Source organism: Zalophus californianus, chromosome 15, assembly GCF_009762305.2.
Source record: "Zalophus californianus isolate mZalCal1 chromosome 15, mZalCal1.pri.v2, whole genome shotgun sequence".
Lineage (NCBI taxonomy): Eukaryota > Metazoa > Chordata > Mammalia > Carnivora > Otariidae > Zalophus > Zalophus californianus.
In genome coordinates this window covers 47,307,848-47,326,704 of record NC_045609.1, presented here as the reverse complement: position 1 = coordinate 47,326,704, position 18,857 = coordinate 47,307,848, and the positions used below count along the sequence as shown (strand labels likewise).

The following is an 18,857-nucleotide window of genomic DNA, read 5'->3' as shown; positions in this document are numbered from 1 at the left end:
ACTTCTAAGCCAAGCATTCTGAGTCCAGAATCTACCCATGACTCTGTCCATTCTACTTCTCCATATGGCAGCAGTCATAACTAATGTTATAAACATAATCATACCTCTCAGTGCTGAGGTGTCTGCACTAGAATTGCAGTGTGAAGGATGTGAGGGAGGAAGTGTAGGGGGTAGGAAGTAGAAAAAGACAGCATTCTTTTACTGCCAGGCTCAACCCTGGCTCCTCCACACTCCTCAGCGAGGTGTGGGCACACATGTCCACTTGCGGGCTGAGTGAAAGACGCTCTTGTGTTGTTCCTGTTGCACTGCAGTGACAGCAGCTCAGGCCTGCCTGGTGCCTCTGGGTCCAGAAGGAAGGTGAGGAGAGATGTACTATGTAAGTCATTCTTAACTCCCACCAATTCCCTCCTATCTAGGCTATGCTGCTTCTGAGAACTCAGCAGTCCCACCCCTAGGGACTCATGGAATAACTGTAAGGAAACACTAGATTTTTGTGAGGGTCTGGGAAGTGACAGATAGCCAAGAACACACACACACACATACCCCTTGGTGGGGGAGGGGGATATGTTTGAGTCCAGGACAGTGGAGAGATTTATATGTCAGGGAATGGCACAGCCAGAGGGGCATTGAGCATCCTTCAGCCGACCCTGCATCACCGAAGAGGACACTGAATTTGCTGAAGATCTTTGGCGAGGTGACTTCTGCTGATGCCCTAATGTCTGTCCAGGCATCTCTCTCCTTTAGCCACTAGCGAGTGAAGCATTACAACTCGGGGTGGGGGGGGGAGTCTAGTGCCCTCATGTCATCTCCTAACTAGACATATTTTCTCTTCTTGTCACAGTATATCTAGCAGTTTCTTGTGACTTTTCCCTCAAACTGATCACCAACCAATCAGAACAACACTCTTCAAACACACACCCTTACTAAAAGAACATGGCCAAGGGCAGGAAAGGCCCCAAGGGCAAGAAGATCACCCTCAATGTGGCCAAGAATTGTATCAAAATCACATTTGATGGGAGAAAACGCCTTGACTTGAGCAAGATGGGAATTACCAACTTCCCCAAATGTATCCTGAGACTGAATGATGTGGATGAGCTCGACCTTAGCCGGAATCTGATCAGAAAAATCCCTGAATCAATCTCCAAGTTCCAGAACCTGCGGTGGCTGGACCTGCACAGCAATTACATCGACAAGCTTCCTGAGTCCATCAGCCAGATGACTACTCTGCTCTACCTCAATGTCAGCAACAACAGGCTGACCACCAATGGGCTGCCTGTGGAGCTCAATCAGCTCAAGAATACCCGCACCTTGAACCTAGGCTTGAACCATCTGGACAGTGTGCCCACCACACTGGGGGCTCTGAAGGAGCTCCATGAGGTGGGGCTACATGACAACCTGCTGACCAGCATCCCTAAGAGCATCTCCAAGCTCCCCAAGCTCAAAAAGCTCAACACAAAGCGAAATCCCTTTCCCAAGGCAGAGGAGTCAGATACATTCATAGATACCATCAGGAGGCTGGACAACTTATATCTGGTAGAAGAGAAGGATCTGTGCTCGAATTGCCTGAAAAAATGCCGACAGGCCCGGGACAAGCTGAACAAAATCAAGACCATGACCACAACAGCACCGAGAAAGGCCATCTTTTCCAATCTGGTCTCACCTAACTCCATGGCCAAGGATTCCCAGGAAGACTGGAGGTGACCAGGGATCCTGACCCTGAGTCAGGAAGGGAAAAGGGAGGGAGGGAAGAAAGTAGGGAGTGGCATCTACAGGGAACTGTGGGATCCCTCCATTCTTGCAACAGCTCCTCCAGCCAAGCCCATAAAATACCTTTCCCTTCCTCCTTGGCTTGTGATTTTGTTGACCAAAGGCTTTTAGTTCTTTGCCTCTTCTCTCTTCTCTGCGTGCACATACCCACACATACAGGCACAATGAATCAGAAAAAGGCCATCCATCCCCTTTCTTCCCAGAATTCTCCTGCCTACAGCCCATGGCCAGGGCAGCCAACACTGCCGGCATGCTCTTAGTCACACTGTCACGCACTTCAGGACCGATTGCCAGCTCCCAAATGTGGAGTTGATTCTGCGGGAATGCTTTGATTCAGGGTTTTAGAGGTCAGGAATCTCAGAGCATGGATTGGTAGGAGGGCAAATGGACATTCAGTCTCGGGAAGGTGACAAAACTGAGCCACAGAGATGGGCAGATATTATCATTAAGTGTTGGCAGGTAATATCTTGGGCTGAAAGCAGTATTCTCTTGTCTGCACATGCACAATTTGTTCTGGGAGCTTTCTAGACTGAATATGCAAGCTCTTAACTGGCTGTAAATGAATGAGACTGCATTCCCATCTTATTATGTCCAATTCTTTTCCAGACTCTTGTGGGAGTAAGGAAAGAATGGGTGCAGGTATGGGTTGGTGCAGTCAATAAATAAATACCTTAGCGGGCACTGTGCTAGGTGCAGGGACTCTGTCTGGGGGGGGGTGGGGGGGGGACTTGCCTTGTCCTGTGCAGACCAGTTGAAAGAAGACAGGACAGAATGTTATTGTCTGAGAAAGTTAGGAGATCAGGGCCAAGTGTATGCAGAGCTGGCCTGGCATAGAGAAAAGCCAAAGATTCTGGAGTTGGACAGATCTAGGTCCAGGACAGCTCTGCCTCTTTCTTTTCATTTCCCTGGACATCTTACTTAGCTTTGGTTCCCTCATCTGTAAAGTGGGAATAATACCAGACCCAACTGCAAGGGTTGTTGTGCATCTAAAGGAGATAGCACACAGAGTAAGTACTCAATAGAAGTCAGTTCTCTGTATGAACTAAAGCTTGGTACATCTCAAAGCTGAAATACTACTTTGGACAGTGTCCCTAGTCACACTAGATCTTTGGCAGAACTGATAGTGGTGGTGACAATTCTCATAGTAGCCGAGAACCTTCTCTGTACTGTTTACTCACACTCAATCATAACTTCATACTGCCTAAAAGGAAAGAATCAAGGAAGATATATTTAGGAAACTTTTTTTTTCCTAATCAAGACTTTCCTATGTTGGTGGCAAGTTTTGTAGTGGTCAGTGTTTTCAAGCAGGGAAATCTGTTAATTCAGTGGGACTAGCTTGTTTCTTTTTCACATGAAAAAGCATAGCAGACAGCATACTTCTTCACTCCTCACTGCTTTCCTTTGTAATGCTTAGCTGTGACAACTCTTTCTCCAAAATCTCCGAAAATACGATTCAAAATTCCCTTTTCAGCTTTTCCCTTTATTAAATGTTTTCCATTATAAAAATAACAAAACCACAACATAGTTTTAAATATAACATCTTAAAGTATCCACAACTCTACAGTGTGAGCCAGCTATAATACTAACAGATTTCCTTACTGGTTACGTTTCTGTATGTATTTTTATATGCAGTTAAAATTACAGCATTTACCTCATTTTTATCCTGCTTTGAAATCTATGTTGTTACATGGTCTTAATAACCATAATTTAAAACATCTGCAAGCCAGTTGAACAAACACACATAAGTTACTATTGGGCATTCAAGTTGTTTCATTTTTCACTAATAGAAATAATTTTGTGATGAAAGCCTATACGATGAAGACTTTAAAAACTATTTTGCATTATTTTCTTGGTGTAGCTTCATTATTGCAAATATGTTAAACAGTGTGTTTTTATTTTTTATTTATTTTTTTATATGCAGGATGAGCCCAATGTGGTTTTTTAAAAAATTTTATTGTTATGTTAATCACTATACATTACATCATTAGTTTTTGATGTAGTGTTCCATGACTCATTGTTTGCATATAACACCCAGTGCTCCATTCAGTACATGCCCTCTTTAATACCCATCACCAGGCTAACCCATCCGCCCACCCCCCTCCCCTCTAGAACCCTCAGTTTGTTTCTCAGAGTCCATCATCTCTCATGGTTCATCTCCCCCTCTGATTTCCCCCCCTTCATTTTTCCCTTCCTACTATCTTCTTCTTCTTTTTTTTTTTAACATATAATGTATTATTTGTTTCAGAGGTACAGATCTGTGATTCAACAGTCTTGCACAATTCACAGCGCTCACCATAGCACATACCCTCCCCAATGTCCATCACCCAGCTGCCCCATCCCACCCACCCCCCTCCACTCCAGCAACCCTGTTTGATTCCTGAAAACAGTGTGTTTTTTAAAATAATTTTTGATACATGCTATGAAATAGTTTACAACAAGATCACACATTTATGTATCTACAAGTAATATATTGGAGAATCTGTTTCACTGCAACCTGGTCAGCTTTGAGAGTATCATCCTTTACATTTTCCTCTTCATTTAATGTCTGAAGTGATTTACTAGAAGCCCTTCCCAAGATGAACGGAGCAGTTGTGTCTGTGAAGTACATGATGGGATGTCATGCCTTAGGCTCAGGAGCCACCACTAGTACATCGGCCCTTGAACATGTCCCTAAGGTAGCCATTTTGCTATTTTAGGTACTTCGTCTCTCACCAAGAAGTACAGAATCCATGCAGAGCATATGATCCAAACAGAGTGGTGGCCAGTTATTTGGATACTACCCATTTCCATTCCTCACCCCTGGAAACACTTTTTCTTTAGAATTAGTGTTCCCCTCTTAGTCACTCAAAGGATTGGCAGAGAACAGGAATTAAGAAAAAATGTCTCCCTGTGCTCCTAGGCAGGATCTTGTTCTGGACCATGAATTTGCCCCCTACTCCCTCTCCTGCTCTGTCACACCATACTTTTTCCATGGTGCTTTGTCCTCAACATCCTCCAGGCATTGATCCCGGATTCGCTGCCAACTGAGTGGTTGGTGTGCAAGATGACATTTATTTGCCATTTTTGGTCTAGGTGCTTTATAATGCTTTCATTCTCACAGCCATGTCTTAGGAAAGGGTTATAACTGTGTCTACCTTCACCGGGACTGATAAATAAATGGGCAGGGGGCTTTGATTTGCCACAGGAGATATTCATGTTAGACACCTTGTTAGTCAGGAAACCCTGGCAGTAGAATGAAGCAAAGAGTGGAGATAGAGATGAGTTAGGCATCGTCTTGCACATTTTCTTTCTTTTTTTCTCATCAAGGAAAAGGCTTGATGTTGACATTCCTTCATGCTCTAAAATACAGTCAGTTCTCTTTCCCGAAAATTGTATTAAGCCTAAAAACACTTGGTAGGAAAACCATGGGGTTTCGCTTTCCACAAACAGAACAAAAACCCTATTTAGGCTAACCCAGTCACTGCCCTCTCTGAAAGCCAGGCATGACCTAGGTGACCCCTCTGTGACCTCTGCCCTTGCTGTGTTTTGCCTCCATGACCTGGAGTAATTGCCTCAGTGTCTTGTGTCTCCATCCCCAGGATCCGTTCAACATCTCCCTAGAGTAGCTAACGGCAAAAACTTGAAGACTAATCAGCCAACAAGAATAAACCACTCTGAAGAAGAAAAGCCCTCGGTTAGGAGAAGAAAGAGAGTGGTAAGGGGAACATTCTGGAAGCCAGGCTCTCTGGTGCTGGCCAAGATACTGACTTGCTTCTTAAATTCACTTTGTCTCTCTTTGCTTTAGACCACCTGTGTGTGAAAATGACTTTGGGAAATATTTGGTGAATGTTTTTTACATATATAGAGGAAATGTTTAAGAAAATGATAGACATACGTCATAGAAAATTAAAGTTTTATAAGAAGACTTTAAGATTTAAAAGACTTACGGTTTTTATACTCAAACTGGTAAAGTCTCTATGCCAGTCCCCTTTGTTAAGTTATGTATGTATAATGCAATCCCTCAAGCAACTAAAATTTATACAAAAGATTCATACAAAGAAATATACTCAAAAATACTACAGATAAATCAAAGTAGAATTTTAACAAATCTTTCAGTAATGCACAGTTAGGCAAAAAGAAAAGAAAAGAAAAGAAAGCAGAGAAATGAACAACAGGGAAAAGTATAAACAGGGAAACAAAAAATAAAATGGCAGATATATATCCTAACATTTCAATAATTACATTAAATGTAAATAGTCTTCTTTATTTGTAATGGCCCCAAAATAGAAACAGCCAAATTTCTCTCAATGGGCAAATGATTAAACAAACTCTGGTATATCCATATCGTGGAATACTATTCAGCAATAAAATGGAACATACTATTGATACATGCAATAATTTGGATGGATCTCAATAGCATTATTCTGAGTAAAGAAGGCCAACCTCCATGAGTCACATACTCTATGACTACATTTTTAGATCATTCTCCAAAGCACAAAATGATTGTGGTGAAAACCAGATCAGTGGTTGCCAGGCTTTAACACTGGTGAGAGGTGGTGGAAGGTGGGCAGGACCATAAAATGGTAGCACAAGAGATATCTCTGTGGTGCTAAAAACAACTGATTATGTTATAGTGGTGGTGGTGGTGGTGGTTATAGATTCTACCCATAGGATAAAATGACACAGAACTATGCACACATATTGTACCAATGTCAATTTCCCGGTTTTGAAATTGTACCATAGTTACATAAGACGTAACAACCATATGGGGGAAGTTAAGAGAAGGCTATATGGGGACTCTATGTATTATTTTTGCAACTTCCTGTGAATCTATAGTTATTTTAAAATAAAATTTTTTTAAACAACCTTGCAGCCTAGACGCAGCAAAAAACAGATCCTTGTACATCTTCCAAGTGCTAATTTATGAGTAAATATGACAAGCTGCAACCGTCCTGAAGAGCTAAGGCATTTCAGGAGAAAGAGCACATTAACCTCAGTTTGCCAGACTAATCTAAAATCATCCATTGTTGATTTTGTCCTTGAAGATGCTCTAAGAATAAAAAGAAAATGTATGGCTTCTTTACCCATGTTTCAGGTTTTCTGGTGGTGACTGGGCACAAGTAGCAAGTTGGGTGGGGGACCTTGAACCAGCGAGTCACTCTCTTCATAGTTCTGGGTTTTTACCCCAACACCTCCTGGCCCCATGGAAGCAATGTGACCAAGTGGAGCCGGAAGGACAGAGATGCCAGGCTAGGTGTAGACAGAGATGCTTAATTTCAGCTTCTACCTAGAAGTGGGTCTGAGGTCATGGCTAAGGGTATAGCAAAGAGGAGATGTGAGCCAAGAGAGATAAGAGTTACATGAACGGGGCCCGAAACCAAGGTCTATACATGATCCAGGTAGGGCTCGCTGCAGGTCACCAGACTCAGCTGCTCATGGCCAGTTGAGCCAACCATGTGAAACGTTCCTAAATGCTGGGGCAATGGTTATACCACCAGGTTGTTTAGTTCATCTCCGGTTCCAGCAACTCTGCTCTAGATGCCACGGTCTGAGTTGTGCAGTGTCTACAATTGCCTCCCCGCCCCCAGGGCTGTGCTTTCCCAAGAAGCACAAGGAGCACGTTTCTGCACGCAGTGATGAGGCTGAAGCTATCTTTATCAAAGTAATCGTGTACATTACAGATTCCTAGCCTCCCAGCTGGTCAACAGTGTTGATCCCTGGAAAGCAGGACTGAAGGAGCTGTCATAGGGAGAAGAGGTACTTGAATTTTAGCCTCCATGCTGCCAGCAGTGATGCCTCTGAGGGTGTGACTGATTGTCCTGAAAGATAATCATCTTATGGGAATTTATAACTTCTTATGGTTGGTTTTCTGAGCTCTTCGTCTTTCATTATTTTTCAAAGAGAATCTATAAAGGAAACTGTGACAACACTCAACTGTAAAACTCTGTGCCAAAAAATGCATTTCATTTTAAATGTTATATTTAAGTAAGCTATACAATTGAGAGAACATATCAGAAACTACAAATACCCTGATATAGTCATGTCCCAAATATAAGCTCTGCTTCATACCTAACAGCCTACTCTAGCCCAGGGACACTTTGCCTTGATAACACAGCAAGGGAACATTTCAGAGATCACTATGGAAGGATGTCTCTGGCCCACTGAAAGGGGTGTGTGTGTGTGTGTGTTACTAGGTATTTATCCAAAGGATACAAACATAGTGATTTGAAGGGGCACATGCACCTCAATACTTATAGCAGCAATGTCCACAATAGCCAAAATATGGAAAGAGTCCAGATGTCCATCAACAGATGAATGGATAAAAAAAGATGTGGGATATATACACGATGGAATATTACTCAGCCATAACAGAGAATGAAATCTTGCCATTTGCAATGGCGTGGATGGAACCAGAGGGTATTATGCTAAGTGAAATAAGCCAGTCAGAGAAAGATAATTATATGTTTTCACTCATATGTGGAATTTAAGAAACAAAACAGATGAACATAGGGGAAGAGAATGAAAAATAAAATAAGATGAAAATTGAGAGGGAGGCAAACCATAAGAGGCTCTTAACTCTGGGAAACAAACTGAGGGTTGCTGGAGGGGAGGTGAGTGAAGGGGTGGGGTAACTGGGTGATGGACATTAAGGAGGGTACATGACGTAATGAGCACTGGGTGTTATATGCAACTGATGAATCACTAAACTCTACTTCTGAAATTAATAATACACTATACATTAACTAAATTGAATTTAAATTAAAAATTAAAAAAATAAAAGATGTGTGCTGTGTAAAACAGAGATTTGCAAGAAGAACTAGATAGGCATCCAAGTTTTGTATTTCTCTGAATTTCTAAACTCTGGGCTCAGTATGAACTGAGAACATTGGGAAAAAATATAATGCTGGCATCCCAAAGAAATGTCTTCACAGAAATAAATCCAAATGGTAAGGCCTGACTTTTTCAGAGCATCAGTATAGAAGATTATATTTGACAGTGCTGTTTTTTCTTACCTTGTAAAAAGGGAACTTCCTTCTTTGGTACCCACTACCCTTTGGACAAGGACAAATTTGATATTCAGTGCCAAGAGAAAGTATTTTCCAGGAAAAAAAAAAAGTTCACAAAACCCCCTCTGTCTTGTTTTCTGTCACTGGAAAATTATATAACCCAGAAAAATTGTATTTTTTTTTCTTAGTTTCAGGACAATGAGGTAGCTAGATCACTCCAGGTACCTGATCACATCTATTTTTTTCTCCTTTAAAGGAATTTTGGGGTCATTTTAAAATGATTGTTGTACCACCCCGACATCTAATAGTAAAACTTACGAGTCTCAGAGACAAAGAGAAAATCCTGAAAGCAGCTCGGGAGAAGAGATATGTAACCTACAATGGTAGAAATATTAGATTGGCAACAGACCTATCCACAGAGACCTGGCAGGCCAGAAAGGACTGGCAAGAGATCTTCAGAGCACTAAACGAGAAAAATATGCAGCCAAGAATACTATATCCAGCTAGGCTGTCATTGAAAATAGAAGGAGAGATAAAAAGCTTCCAGAACAAACAAAAACTAAAGGAATTTGCAAACACGAAACCAGCCCTCCAAGAAATATTGAAAGGGGTCCTCTAAGCAAAGAGAGAGCCTAAAAGCAGCAAAGATCAGAAAGGAACACAGACAACATACAGTAACAGTCACCTTACAGGCAATATAATGGCACTAAATTCATACCTTTCAATAGTTACCCTGAATGTAAATGGGCTCAATGCCCCAATCAAAAGACACAGGCTATCAGATTGGATTAAAAAACAAGACCCATCAATATGCTGTCTGCAAGAGACTCATTTTAGACCCAAAGACACCCCCAGATTGAAAGTGAGGGGGTGGAAAACCATTTACCATGCTAATGGACACCAAAAGAAAGCTGGGGTGGCAATCCTTGTATCAGACAAACTAGATTTTAAAACAAAGACTGTAATAAGAGATGAGGAATGACACTATATCCTACTTCAAGGGTCTATCCAACAAGAAGATCTAACAATTGTAAATATCTATGCCCCGAACATGGGAGCAGCCAATTATATAAGGCACTTAATAACAAAAGCAAAGAAACACATTGACAACAATACAATAATAGTGGGGGACTTTAACACCCCCTGACTGAAATGGACAGATCCTCTAAGCAAAAGATCAACAAGGAAATAAAGACTTTAAATGACACACTGGACCAAATGGACTTCACAGACATATTCAGAACATTCCATCCCAAAGCAACAGAATACACATTCTTCTCTAGTGCCCATGGAACATTCTCCAGAATTGATCACATCCTAGGTCACAAATCAGGTCTCAACCGGTACCAAAAGATTGGGATCATTCCCTGCATATTTTCAGACGACAATGCTTTGAAACTAGAACTCAATCACAAGAGGAAAGTCGGAAAGAACTCAAATACATGGAGGCTAAAGAGCATCGTACTAAAGAATGAATGGGTCAACCAGGAAATTAAAGAAGAATTAAAAAAATTCATGGAAACCAATGAAAATGAAAACACAACTGTCCAAAATCTTTGGGATACAGCAAAGGCAGTCCTGAGAGGAAAGTATATAGCAATACAAGCCTTTCTCAAGAAACAAGAAAGATCTCAAATACACAATCTAACCCTACACCTAAAGGAGCTGGAGAAAGAACAGGAAATAAAGCCTAAACCCAGCAGGAGAAGAGAAATAATAAAGATCAGAGCAGAAATCAATGAACTAGAAACCAAAAGAACAGTAGAACAGATCCATGAAACTAGGAGCTGGTTCTTTGAAAGAATTAACAAGATTGATAAACCCCTGGCCAGACTGATCAAAAAGAAAAGAGAAATGACCCAAATCAACAAAATCATGAATGAAAAAGGAGAGATCACAACCAACACCAAAGAAATACAAACAATTATAAGAACATATTATGAGCAACTCTATGCCAGCAAATTAGATAACCTGGAAGAAATGGGTGCATTCCTAGAGATGTATCAACTACCAAAACTGAACCAGGAAGAAATAGAAAACCTGAACAGACCTATAACCACTAAAGAAATTGAAGCAGTCATCAAAAATCTCCCAACAAACAAAAGCCCAGGGCCAGATGGCTTCCCAGGGGAATTCTATCAGACATTTCAAGAAGAATTAATACCTATTCTCCTGAAACTGTTCCAAAAAATAGAAATGGAAGGAAAACTTCCAAATTCATTTTATGAGGCCACCATTACCTTGATCCCAAAACCAGACAAAGATCCCATCAAAAAGGAGAATTACAGGCCAATATCCTTGATGAACATGGATGCAAAAATTCTCACCAAAATACTAGCCAATAGGATCCAACAGTACATTAAAAGGATTATTCACCACAACCAAGTGGGATTTATCCCTGGGCTGCAAGGCTGGTTCAACATCCGCAAATCAATCAACGTGATACAATACATTAACAAAAGAAAGAACAAGAATCCTATGATCCTTTCCATAGATGCAGAAAAAGCATTTGACAAAGTACAGCATCCTTTCTTGATCAAAACTCTTCAGAGTATAGGGACGGAGGGTACATACCTCAATATCATAAAAGCCATCTACGAAAAACCTACAGCGAATATCATTCTCAATGGGGAAAAGCTGAGAGCTTTTCCCCTAAGGTCAGGAACGCAGCAGGGATGTCCACTCTCACCACTGCTATTCAACATAGTATTAGAAGTCCTAGCCACAGCAATCAGACAACAAAAAGAAATCAAAGGCATCCAAATCGGCAAAGAGGAAGTCAAACTCTCACTCTTTGCAGATGATATGATACTGTATGTGGAAAACCCAAAAGACTCCACCCCAAAACTGCTAGAACTCATACCAGTCAAGTAGCAGGCTATAAAATCAATGCACAGAAATCAGTGGCATTCCTATACACCAACAACAAGACAGAAGAGAGACAAATCAAGGAGTCGATCCCATTCACAATTGCACCCAAAACCATAAGATACCTAGGAATAAATTTAACCAAAGAGGCAAAGGATCTGTACTCAGAAAACTATAAAATACTCAGGAAAGAAATTGAAGAAGACACAAAGAAATGGAAAAACGTTCCATGCTCATGGATTGGAAGAACCAACATTGTGAAGATGTCAATGCTACCTAGAGCAATCTACACATTCAATGCAATCCCCATCAAAATACCATCCACTTTTTTCAAAGAAATGGAACAAATAATCCTAAAATTTGTATGGAACCAGAAGAGACCCTGAATAGCCAGAGGAATCTTGAAAAAGAAAAGCAAAGCTGGCGGCATCACAATTCCGGACTTCCAGCTCTATTACAAAGCTGTCATCATCAAGACAGTATGGTACTGGCACAAAAACAGACACATAGATCAATGGAACAGAATCGAGAGCCCAGAAATGGACCCTCAACTCTATGGTCAACTTATCTTTGACAAAGCAGGAAAGAATGTCCAGTGGAAAAAAGACAGTCTCTTCAACAAATGCTGTTGGGAAAATTGGACAGCCACATGCAGAAGAATGAAACTGGACCATTTCCTTACACCACACACAAAAATAGACCCCAAATGGTTGAAAGACCTAAACGTGAGACAGGAGTCCATCCAAATCCTAAAGGAGAACACAGGTAGCAACCTCTTCGACCTCAGCCGCAGCAACTTCTTCCTAGAAACATCGCCAAAGGCACGGGAAGCCAGGGCAAAAATGAACTATTGGGATTTCATCAAGATAAAAAGCTTTTGCACAGCAAAAGAAACAGTCCACAAAACCAAAAGACAACCGACAGAATGGGAGAAAATATTTGCAAATGACATATCAGATAAAGGGCTAGTATCCAAAATCTATAAAGAACTTATCAAACTCAACACCCAAAGAACAAATAATCCAATCAAGAAATGGGCAGAGGACATGAACAGACATTTTTCCAAAGAAGACATCCAAATGGCCAACAGGCACATGAAACAGTGCTCAACATCGCTCGGCATCAGGGAAATCCAAATCAAAACCTCCATGAGATACCACCTCACACCCGTCAGAATGGCTAAAATTAACAAGTCAGGGAACGACAGATGTTGGCGGGGATGTGGAGAAAGGGGAACCCTCCTACACTGTTGGTGGGAATGCAAGCTGGTGCAACCCCTCTGGAAAACAGTATGGAGGTTCCTCAAACAGTTGAAATTAGAGCTACCATTCGATCCAGCAATTGCACTATTGGGTATTTACCCCAAAGATACAAATGTAGGGACCTGAAGGGGTACGTGCACCCCAATGTTTATAGCAGCAATGTCAACAATAGCCAAACTGTGGAAAGAGCCAAGATGTCCATCGACAGATGAATGGATAAAGAAGATGTGGTATATATACACGATGGAATATTATGCAGCCGTCAAAAGGAATGAGATCTTGCCATTTGCAACGACGTGGATGGAACTGGAGGGTGTGATGCTGAGTGAAATAAGTCAATCAGAGAAAGACATGGATCATATGACCTCACTGATACGAGGAATTCTTAATCTCAGGAACAAACGGAGGGTTGCTGGAGTGGTCGGGGGTGGGAGGGATGGGGTGGCTGGGTGATAGACATTGGGGAAGATATGTGCTACGGTGAGCGCTGTGAATTGTGTAAGACTGTTGAATCACAGATCTGTACTTCTGAAACAAATAACGCAACATATTTTAAGAAAAAAGAAAAAGAAGAAGATAGCAGGAGAGGAAGAATGAAGGGGAGTAAGTCAGAGGGGGAGATGAACCAGGAGAGATGATGGACTCTGAAAAACAAACTGAGGTTTCTAGAGGGGAGGAGGGTAGGGGGATGGGTTAGCCTGGTGATGGGTATTAAGGAGGGCACATTTTGCATGGAGCACTGGGTGTTATGAACAAACAATGAATCATGGAACACTACACCAAAACAAATTGTGTAATATATGGTGATTAACATAACAATAAAAAAACGAAAAAAAAAAAACGATCGTTGTACCTGCATTTAATTTCGTAGCAGTTTGCAACCCTTGGTGGAGGGTACAGAGAACTGTGAGTATAAGGATGTGTTTATTCACACGGACATTCTCACCAGCTGGCCTTCCCTGTCACTTCAGCTATTCTTTCTATTCCTCCGACTAGTCCTCCTCAGATCTCAGCAGAGCCTGCCTGTGGAGCTTTCTGGCTGCCAGACACTTAGCCGGCGAAGTGTCTAGCTGGCTTTCTGTGAGAAGCCCCTGGAGGCTTGCACAATCTTGTACACCATGAATATCTGATGATGCCACCATGCTTTCATCAGAATGTTCCAGTCTTGTACCACGGGGAGACACGGATGGATTACAGATCTCAGGTTCATCCAGGCTTTTGCAAGTACTTCCCACTTCGGATCCAGACCCACAGAACCTTCCTGGAATTCAGTTATGGAGACGGCCATTGTCTCCATGGGAATTCTAGGCAAAACTCTGGTACCCAAAAGCTCAGGTTTCCAGTATGTAGGGAATGGCCTGTAGAGGGGCCAGATCAGTTCTCAAAAGCTGGGAGCTGAAGATACAAAAACCTATAGCACAGGCCAAGACTCGGGCTAGTTTAAAACTCTCAGAACAAACTGCACACTTCTATAAGAGATGAGAAGCTCATGTTTCCTAGAATGTCCGAAAAGAAGAGGGGTATTTTTCAAGACTCATTGTGTGGATTGGACATTTCCCTTAGTTATCCAAATGGAAAATAATCAAGTTTGCTCAAGGCATGGGGCAATGGCCAGCCAACCCTCTGAAGGCTGGGGACCACTGTTGCCTTCCCTCTCTGAAACTCCCGAAGGTCCAGTGTGGCTGGTGGGAGAAGAGCTAGAGAGAAAGATGCACAAGGTCTGAGAGCACAGACAGCCACCTGTTTTTAATCAATTGTTCCATATACACGCCTACAAATACAGCATTATTACTAAAACTAAGCGAAGATACAGTATTTATTGAGCCACTACTATGAGCCCAAATCGGTTTGATCTCAAAGCCCAGTGCTGGCTGTTGCAACACAGTCTCACCAGGTCCCTGGCTGTTTGGGTGGTCCCAGAGTCTAGGACCAGTCCTCCCACTGGGGCTTCCCCATTTCATCAAAGCTCACCTTCCACAAGCTTAGATAAGCCTTTCTGTGGTGCATTATGCATTATTCCCAATTGACTCCAGAACTTTCCCATTTTATATATCCCAAGGCCCTCCATGCTTGGAGATATGCTGGGGCTGTGCCAGCAGGCGCAGAATGACCATGAAGATTCTGCTCCTATGGGCCCAGGGAGCCATCAGGGAAAAAATAAACAAAATGGAAATAAAATTAGCACAGTGCCCAGTCGTCCCACAGGTGCAAGGTGGTACACAGGTTGGTGTCTAGGGTCATGCCTATAAAGGAGTGAGGAGTAATTTCCACACCTGTGACTCATCCCCAGGCCAAGAATTCTCCTGACACTTGGTGGCCATTTTTGTACACATCCCCAACTTAGTGGCTGTAGCCACGGTTTATCTCCTCTTATGTATTCTTCCCTCTGCTTCTCCTTTGTCTGCTTCTCCTCCATCTGGGGCAGAAATTTAGAAGAGAAGCTTACCTGTGCAGACATAAGTATGTATGGTCAGGGCAAGGCGTCTCTAAGACTCTCAGAGCAACAGTATAGGAATGGACAGAGTGAGGTTCACAGCTGTGGGACAGACGGGTGCCCACTGAGTGATATCACAGGCATCGTTTATAAGAAAGAGGGTGATATTTAGAGACAAATGGGGTTCAGCGAAGTGGTGTGTCAAAGTTGATGCAAAGAGAGAAAAATTCCAGAAGGAGAGAAAATGAGTGTCCAGCTCATGAGTGCTGTGGTGCCTGGGGAAGCTCTCCACATGGAGCAAGGGGATGGCCATCTGCTTTTGCTGGTCCCTCAGTATTCACCCTTCTTGTGATAATAGAGCCTTGATGATCTTAGGGAACCATAGCCCTGTCAGTCTGGTCTATGTTGTTGGTGGGACTGATCCTACTTCCAGAAGGTGGGTGGGCACAGGACACTGATCTGGCCTATGAAAACACTTGATTAGTTCTGGGATGGGCACTAACCTAACTTCAGCAAATGAATATCATTTTTGGGATTTTTGCTAAAATTAATGGGACAGAGCATTCCTCATGTGGTGGAATTCCTAAGTTATTGACTGGAGCTACTGGGGACATTGATGGCATTGTGCTTGGACAGCCTGCCAAGTACAGAGTCAACTCAAAGGAAATCCTCACTATGGGGTGCACACCTACAGTGTGCTGGGACTTATTGAGCCCAGAGATCCAGCCATGCTTGGAGCCAGACCTCTGTTGGTCTTCAGGTATATGAGGTGATGGATCTGCTTTTTGGCTTTGTTTAGTTTGAAGTGGCTTTACACGCCTGCAGTGAAATGTTGCAGAGAAATCCAAGTGGGGACATTAAACTTTACATGAAACATAACATGAGATCACCAGGGCTGATACGCACAACTGGGACCGTACCATTGTTGAACTACTGAAATATGCCCATTCTGGTTCGAAAACAGTTACCCCTCTTCTAGTGGCCCAGTGCTGCCTGGGCCTCCTGGGCCATCCCCTGTTATGCCCTGGACTTTCCCACAGTCTACAAACTAAAGGGTTATTGTCTGGCACAACAGGAAGCTTCTGCTGGCAGCTACTCCAACTGATCTTTTGAAGGTCATCAATAACCCCCCTGTTGCAAAATTCAATGGTCATTTCTTAGTTTTTCTCTTGCTTGGCCTACCAATAACATTAGATCACCAACACAGTTGACTACTGCCTCCTTGAACACTTTACTTGGCTTAAAGGACATCTTCCACACCTGCAGTCCCTCCTATCTTCCTGGCTACAAGTTCTCCATTTCTTTGGCTGGCTCCTCTCCATGTCCTTAACTTCTAAAGGTTGGCATAGCGCAAGGCACAATCCTCAGACCGCTTTTCCATGTGGACTCATTCTCTTGGTGATCTTAACCAGGCTCAAGGCTTTAAATACTATTCCAAGTTTCCATCTCACCTGGACTTTTCCCTTAAACTCTAAATTTATATACCCACTGGCCTACATGACACCTCCACCTTGATGTCTGGCAGGCATCTCAAAATTAACATGTCCCAAACTGAGCTCCTGTGTTCCACCATACCCCGAAGTAGTTTTTCCTGCAGTCTTCCCAATCCATTTTCCAATTGCTCAAGCCTAAATCCTTAGTCTTATCTTTAAGTCCTCTCTCTCTCTCTCTCTCTCTCTCACACACGCACACACACACCACACCACACTTGATTTATCAACAAATCACAGCAGACATGGCTTCAAAACGTGTCCATAAAGAGAGCACTTCATACCATCTTTGTGCCCCCCCACCTCGATCCAAGCCGTCAGCCAAATCTCAGCTGCATTACTGCCAAAGCCTCCTAACTGGTTTCCCACTTCTGTCTTTGACCTACTGTGCTTATTCTTGACACAGAAGCCAGAGTGATTCTTTTAAAATATAAGTTAGGTCACAGCATTCCTCCAATACCGCCCACTTATTCAGAGTAAAAGCCAACGCCATTACCAGAAGCCCCGGAGGCTCGCATGAACTAGCCCCTGCTACCTCTCTCCCCTCTCTTCCCTGCACTCCAAGCACTCTGGCTTCAGCTGAGCCCACTGTGCTCCCCCTCTCCCCCCATGGCCTTTGGTTTGCTCTTCCCTTGGCCTGAAACGCTCCTTCCCTGTTACTCACATAGCTCCTTTCCCCACTTTGTTCATAGCTGAATCTAGATACTGCTTTCTTGGTGAGGGCTTCCCTTACCCACCCTAAGATTTCAATTCCTGCCTCTACCTACTTTGTTTTTTATACTTATACTTATTATCTAATATGCTTTGTATTTCACTCATTGAAATTGCTTCCTTCTACTTTCCTCAAGAAAATGTAAACTCAATAAGGACAGGGAAGATGTTGGGTGCTTTGCTTATTGCTCTGTCAAGCAGCAACCACCACATGTAACAAGCTACCGATAAATTATTGTGAATGACTTGGCAGTACCTGTTCCACAGTCATTATAAATACATATATTTTTATTATAAATACTTTGAATCTGCTGGGGACATCCCTCTCGACATAAACTCCTAGAGAAAAACCAGCAACCATTTCTTCTTCTCATTTCATTCTTAATTGAAATAAAAGCACTTACCAATCCTGAATGAGCCTTCCAGAGAACTGGGTACTTGTAAAGGGAGTGGAAGGAGGCTGTTAAGTATTTCATTCCCTGGCAAGGTACTCCATATCCCAGCTTCATAAGTTAATATCTGACTCACATTCCACCCTATGCTAACTGAGCTTCTCAGCTTTCGGAGAGTCCCCTGTAGGAAGGACAGAGCTGGGATTGCTCACAGCCCCCACATGGGGGGTCTGACACCAAGGCTGGGCCTGCATTGACACCACACCAGGCAACCTGCCCCGCCCACCATGGGCAGAGGGCTGATTCTTGCGTTTTGGTCTGAAAAAGCCACAGAGCTCATGGCATTTCAAGTCCCTTTGTAGAGGTTTAATTGGCAGAAGAAACCCCAGGAGGAGGACAAGAGTATGAGGATGGGCGAGAGCAAAATGAAGGGGAAGGTAGATAGATGTGCTCTTTGCATAAGTTCTCGACCATAGGATCAAACAAATGAAAACAATCAAAGCAAGGCCAATACCATGTCCAGAGAGCATGGCTTGACACCTGCCTGGGCCATTACCTTAGATTGAGGGGGTCCTCTGTGATGCCTTTCCCCTTCAAGCTGGGTTGGAAAGAGCAGAAGCTAAACAAAAAAGGAAAGAATCATTCCAGCAGCAGAGTCAAGACTCTTCCACCACCAGGGAGACATTTTTGGTGCCAGTCAAGAGGTAGGGTACATACTTGCCCCTCCCGCACCCCATCCTGTCCCCCAGATCATGAACACCAGACCCGGGTATACCTCTGCGACACACCCTCAGCACCCCCTGGCATTATACACTCTAGCCTTAATAAAAATGACAATAATAAAACAATCATTACAATAAAAATGATGCATGTTGGCAGGATGGGCCAGGCACTTGACAATTCCATTGCCAATTTCAGCAACCACTGAAAATGCCATTTAATTTAAG

General features: G+C 42.8%; 2 protein-coding genes across 11 annotated transcripts in view; one reads left to right on the top strand and one right to left on the bottom strand.

Moving 5' to 3' along the window:
• The window catches only part of LRRC18 (leucine rich repeat containing 18), a 28,210-nt gene extending 21,063 nt beyond the window's left edge, over positions 1-7,147 (top strand). For 4 of the 9 annotated variants that reach the window (XM_027595878.1, XM_027595876.1, XM_027595879.1 and 1 more), the window contains 3 exons: positions 417-472; positions 842-1,697; positions 5,346-7,147. In XM_027595878.1, coding sequence (XP_027451679.1) covers positions 934-1,697; positions 5,346-5,367 — 786 coding nt within the window. In that variant the 5' untranslated portion in view covers positions 417-472; positions 842-933 and the 3' untranslated portion in view covers positions 5,368-7,147. The remainder of the gene's footprint in view (positions 1-416; positions 473-841; positions 1,698-5,345) is intronic. The other 5 variants (XM_027595874.1, XM_027595875.1, XM_027595880.1 and 2 more) reach the window with 3 other exon arrangements.
• The window catches only part of WDFY4 (WDFY family member 4), a 296,192-nt gene that overhangs the window by 64,026 nt on the left and 213,309 nt on the right, over positions 1-18,857 (bottom strand). For both annotated transcript variants that reach the window (XM_027595872.2, XM_027595873.2), the window contains exon 47: positions 18,467-18,529. In XM_027595872.2, the coding sequence (XP_027451673.2) occupies positions 18,467-18,529 (63 nt within the window). The remainder of the gene's footprint in view (positions 1-18,466; positions 18,530-18,857) is intronic.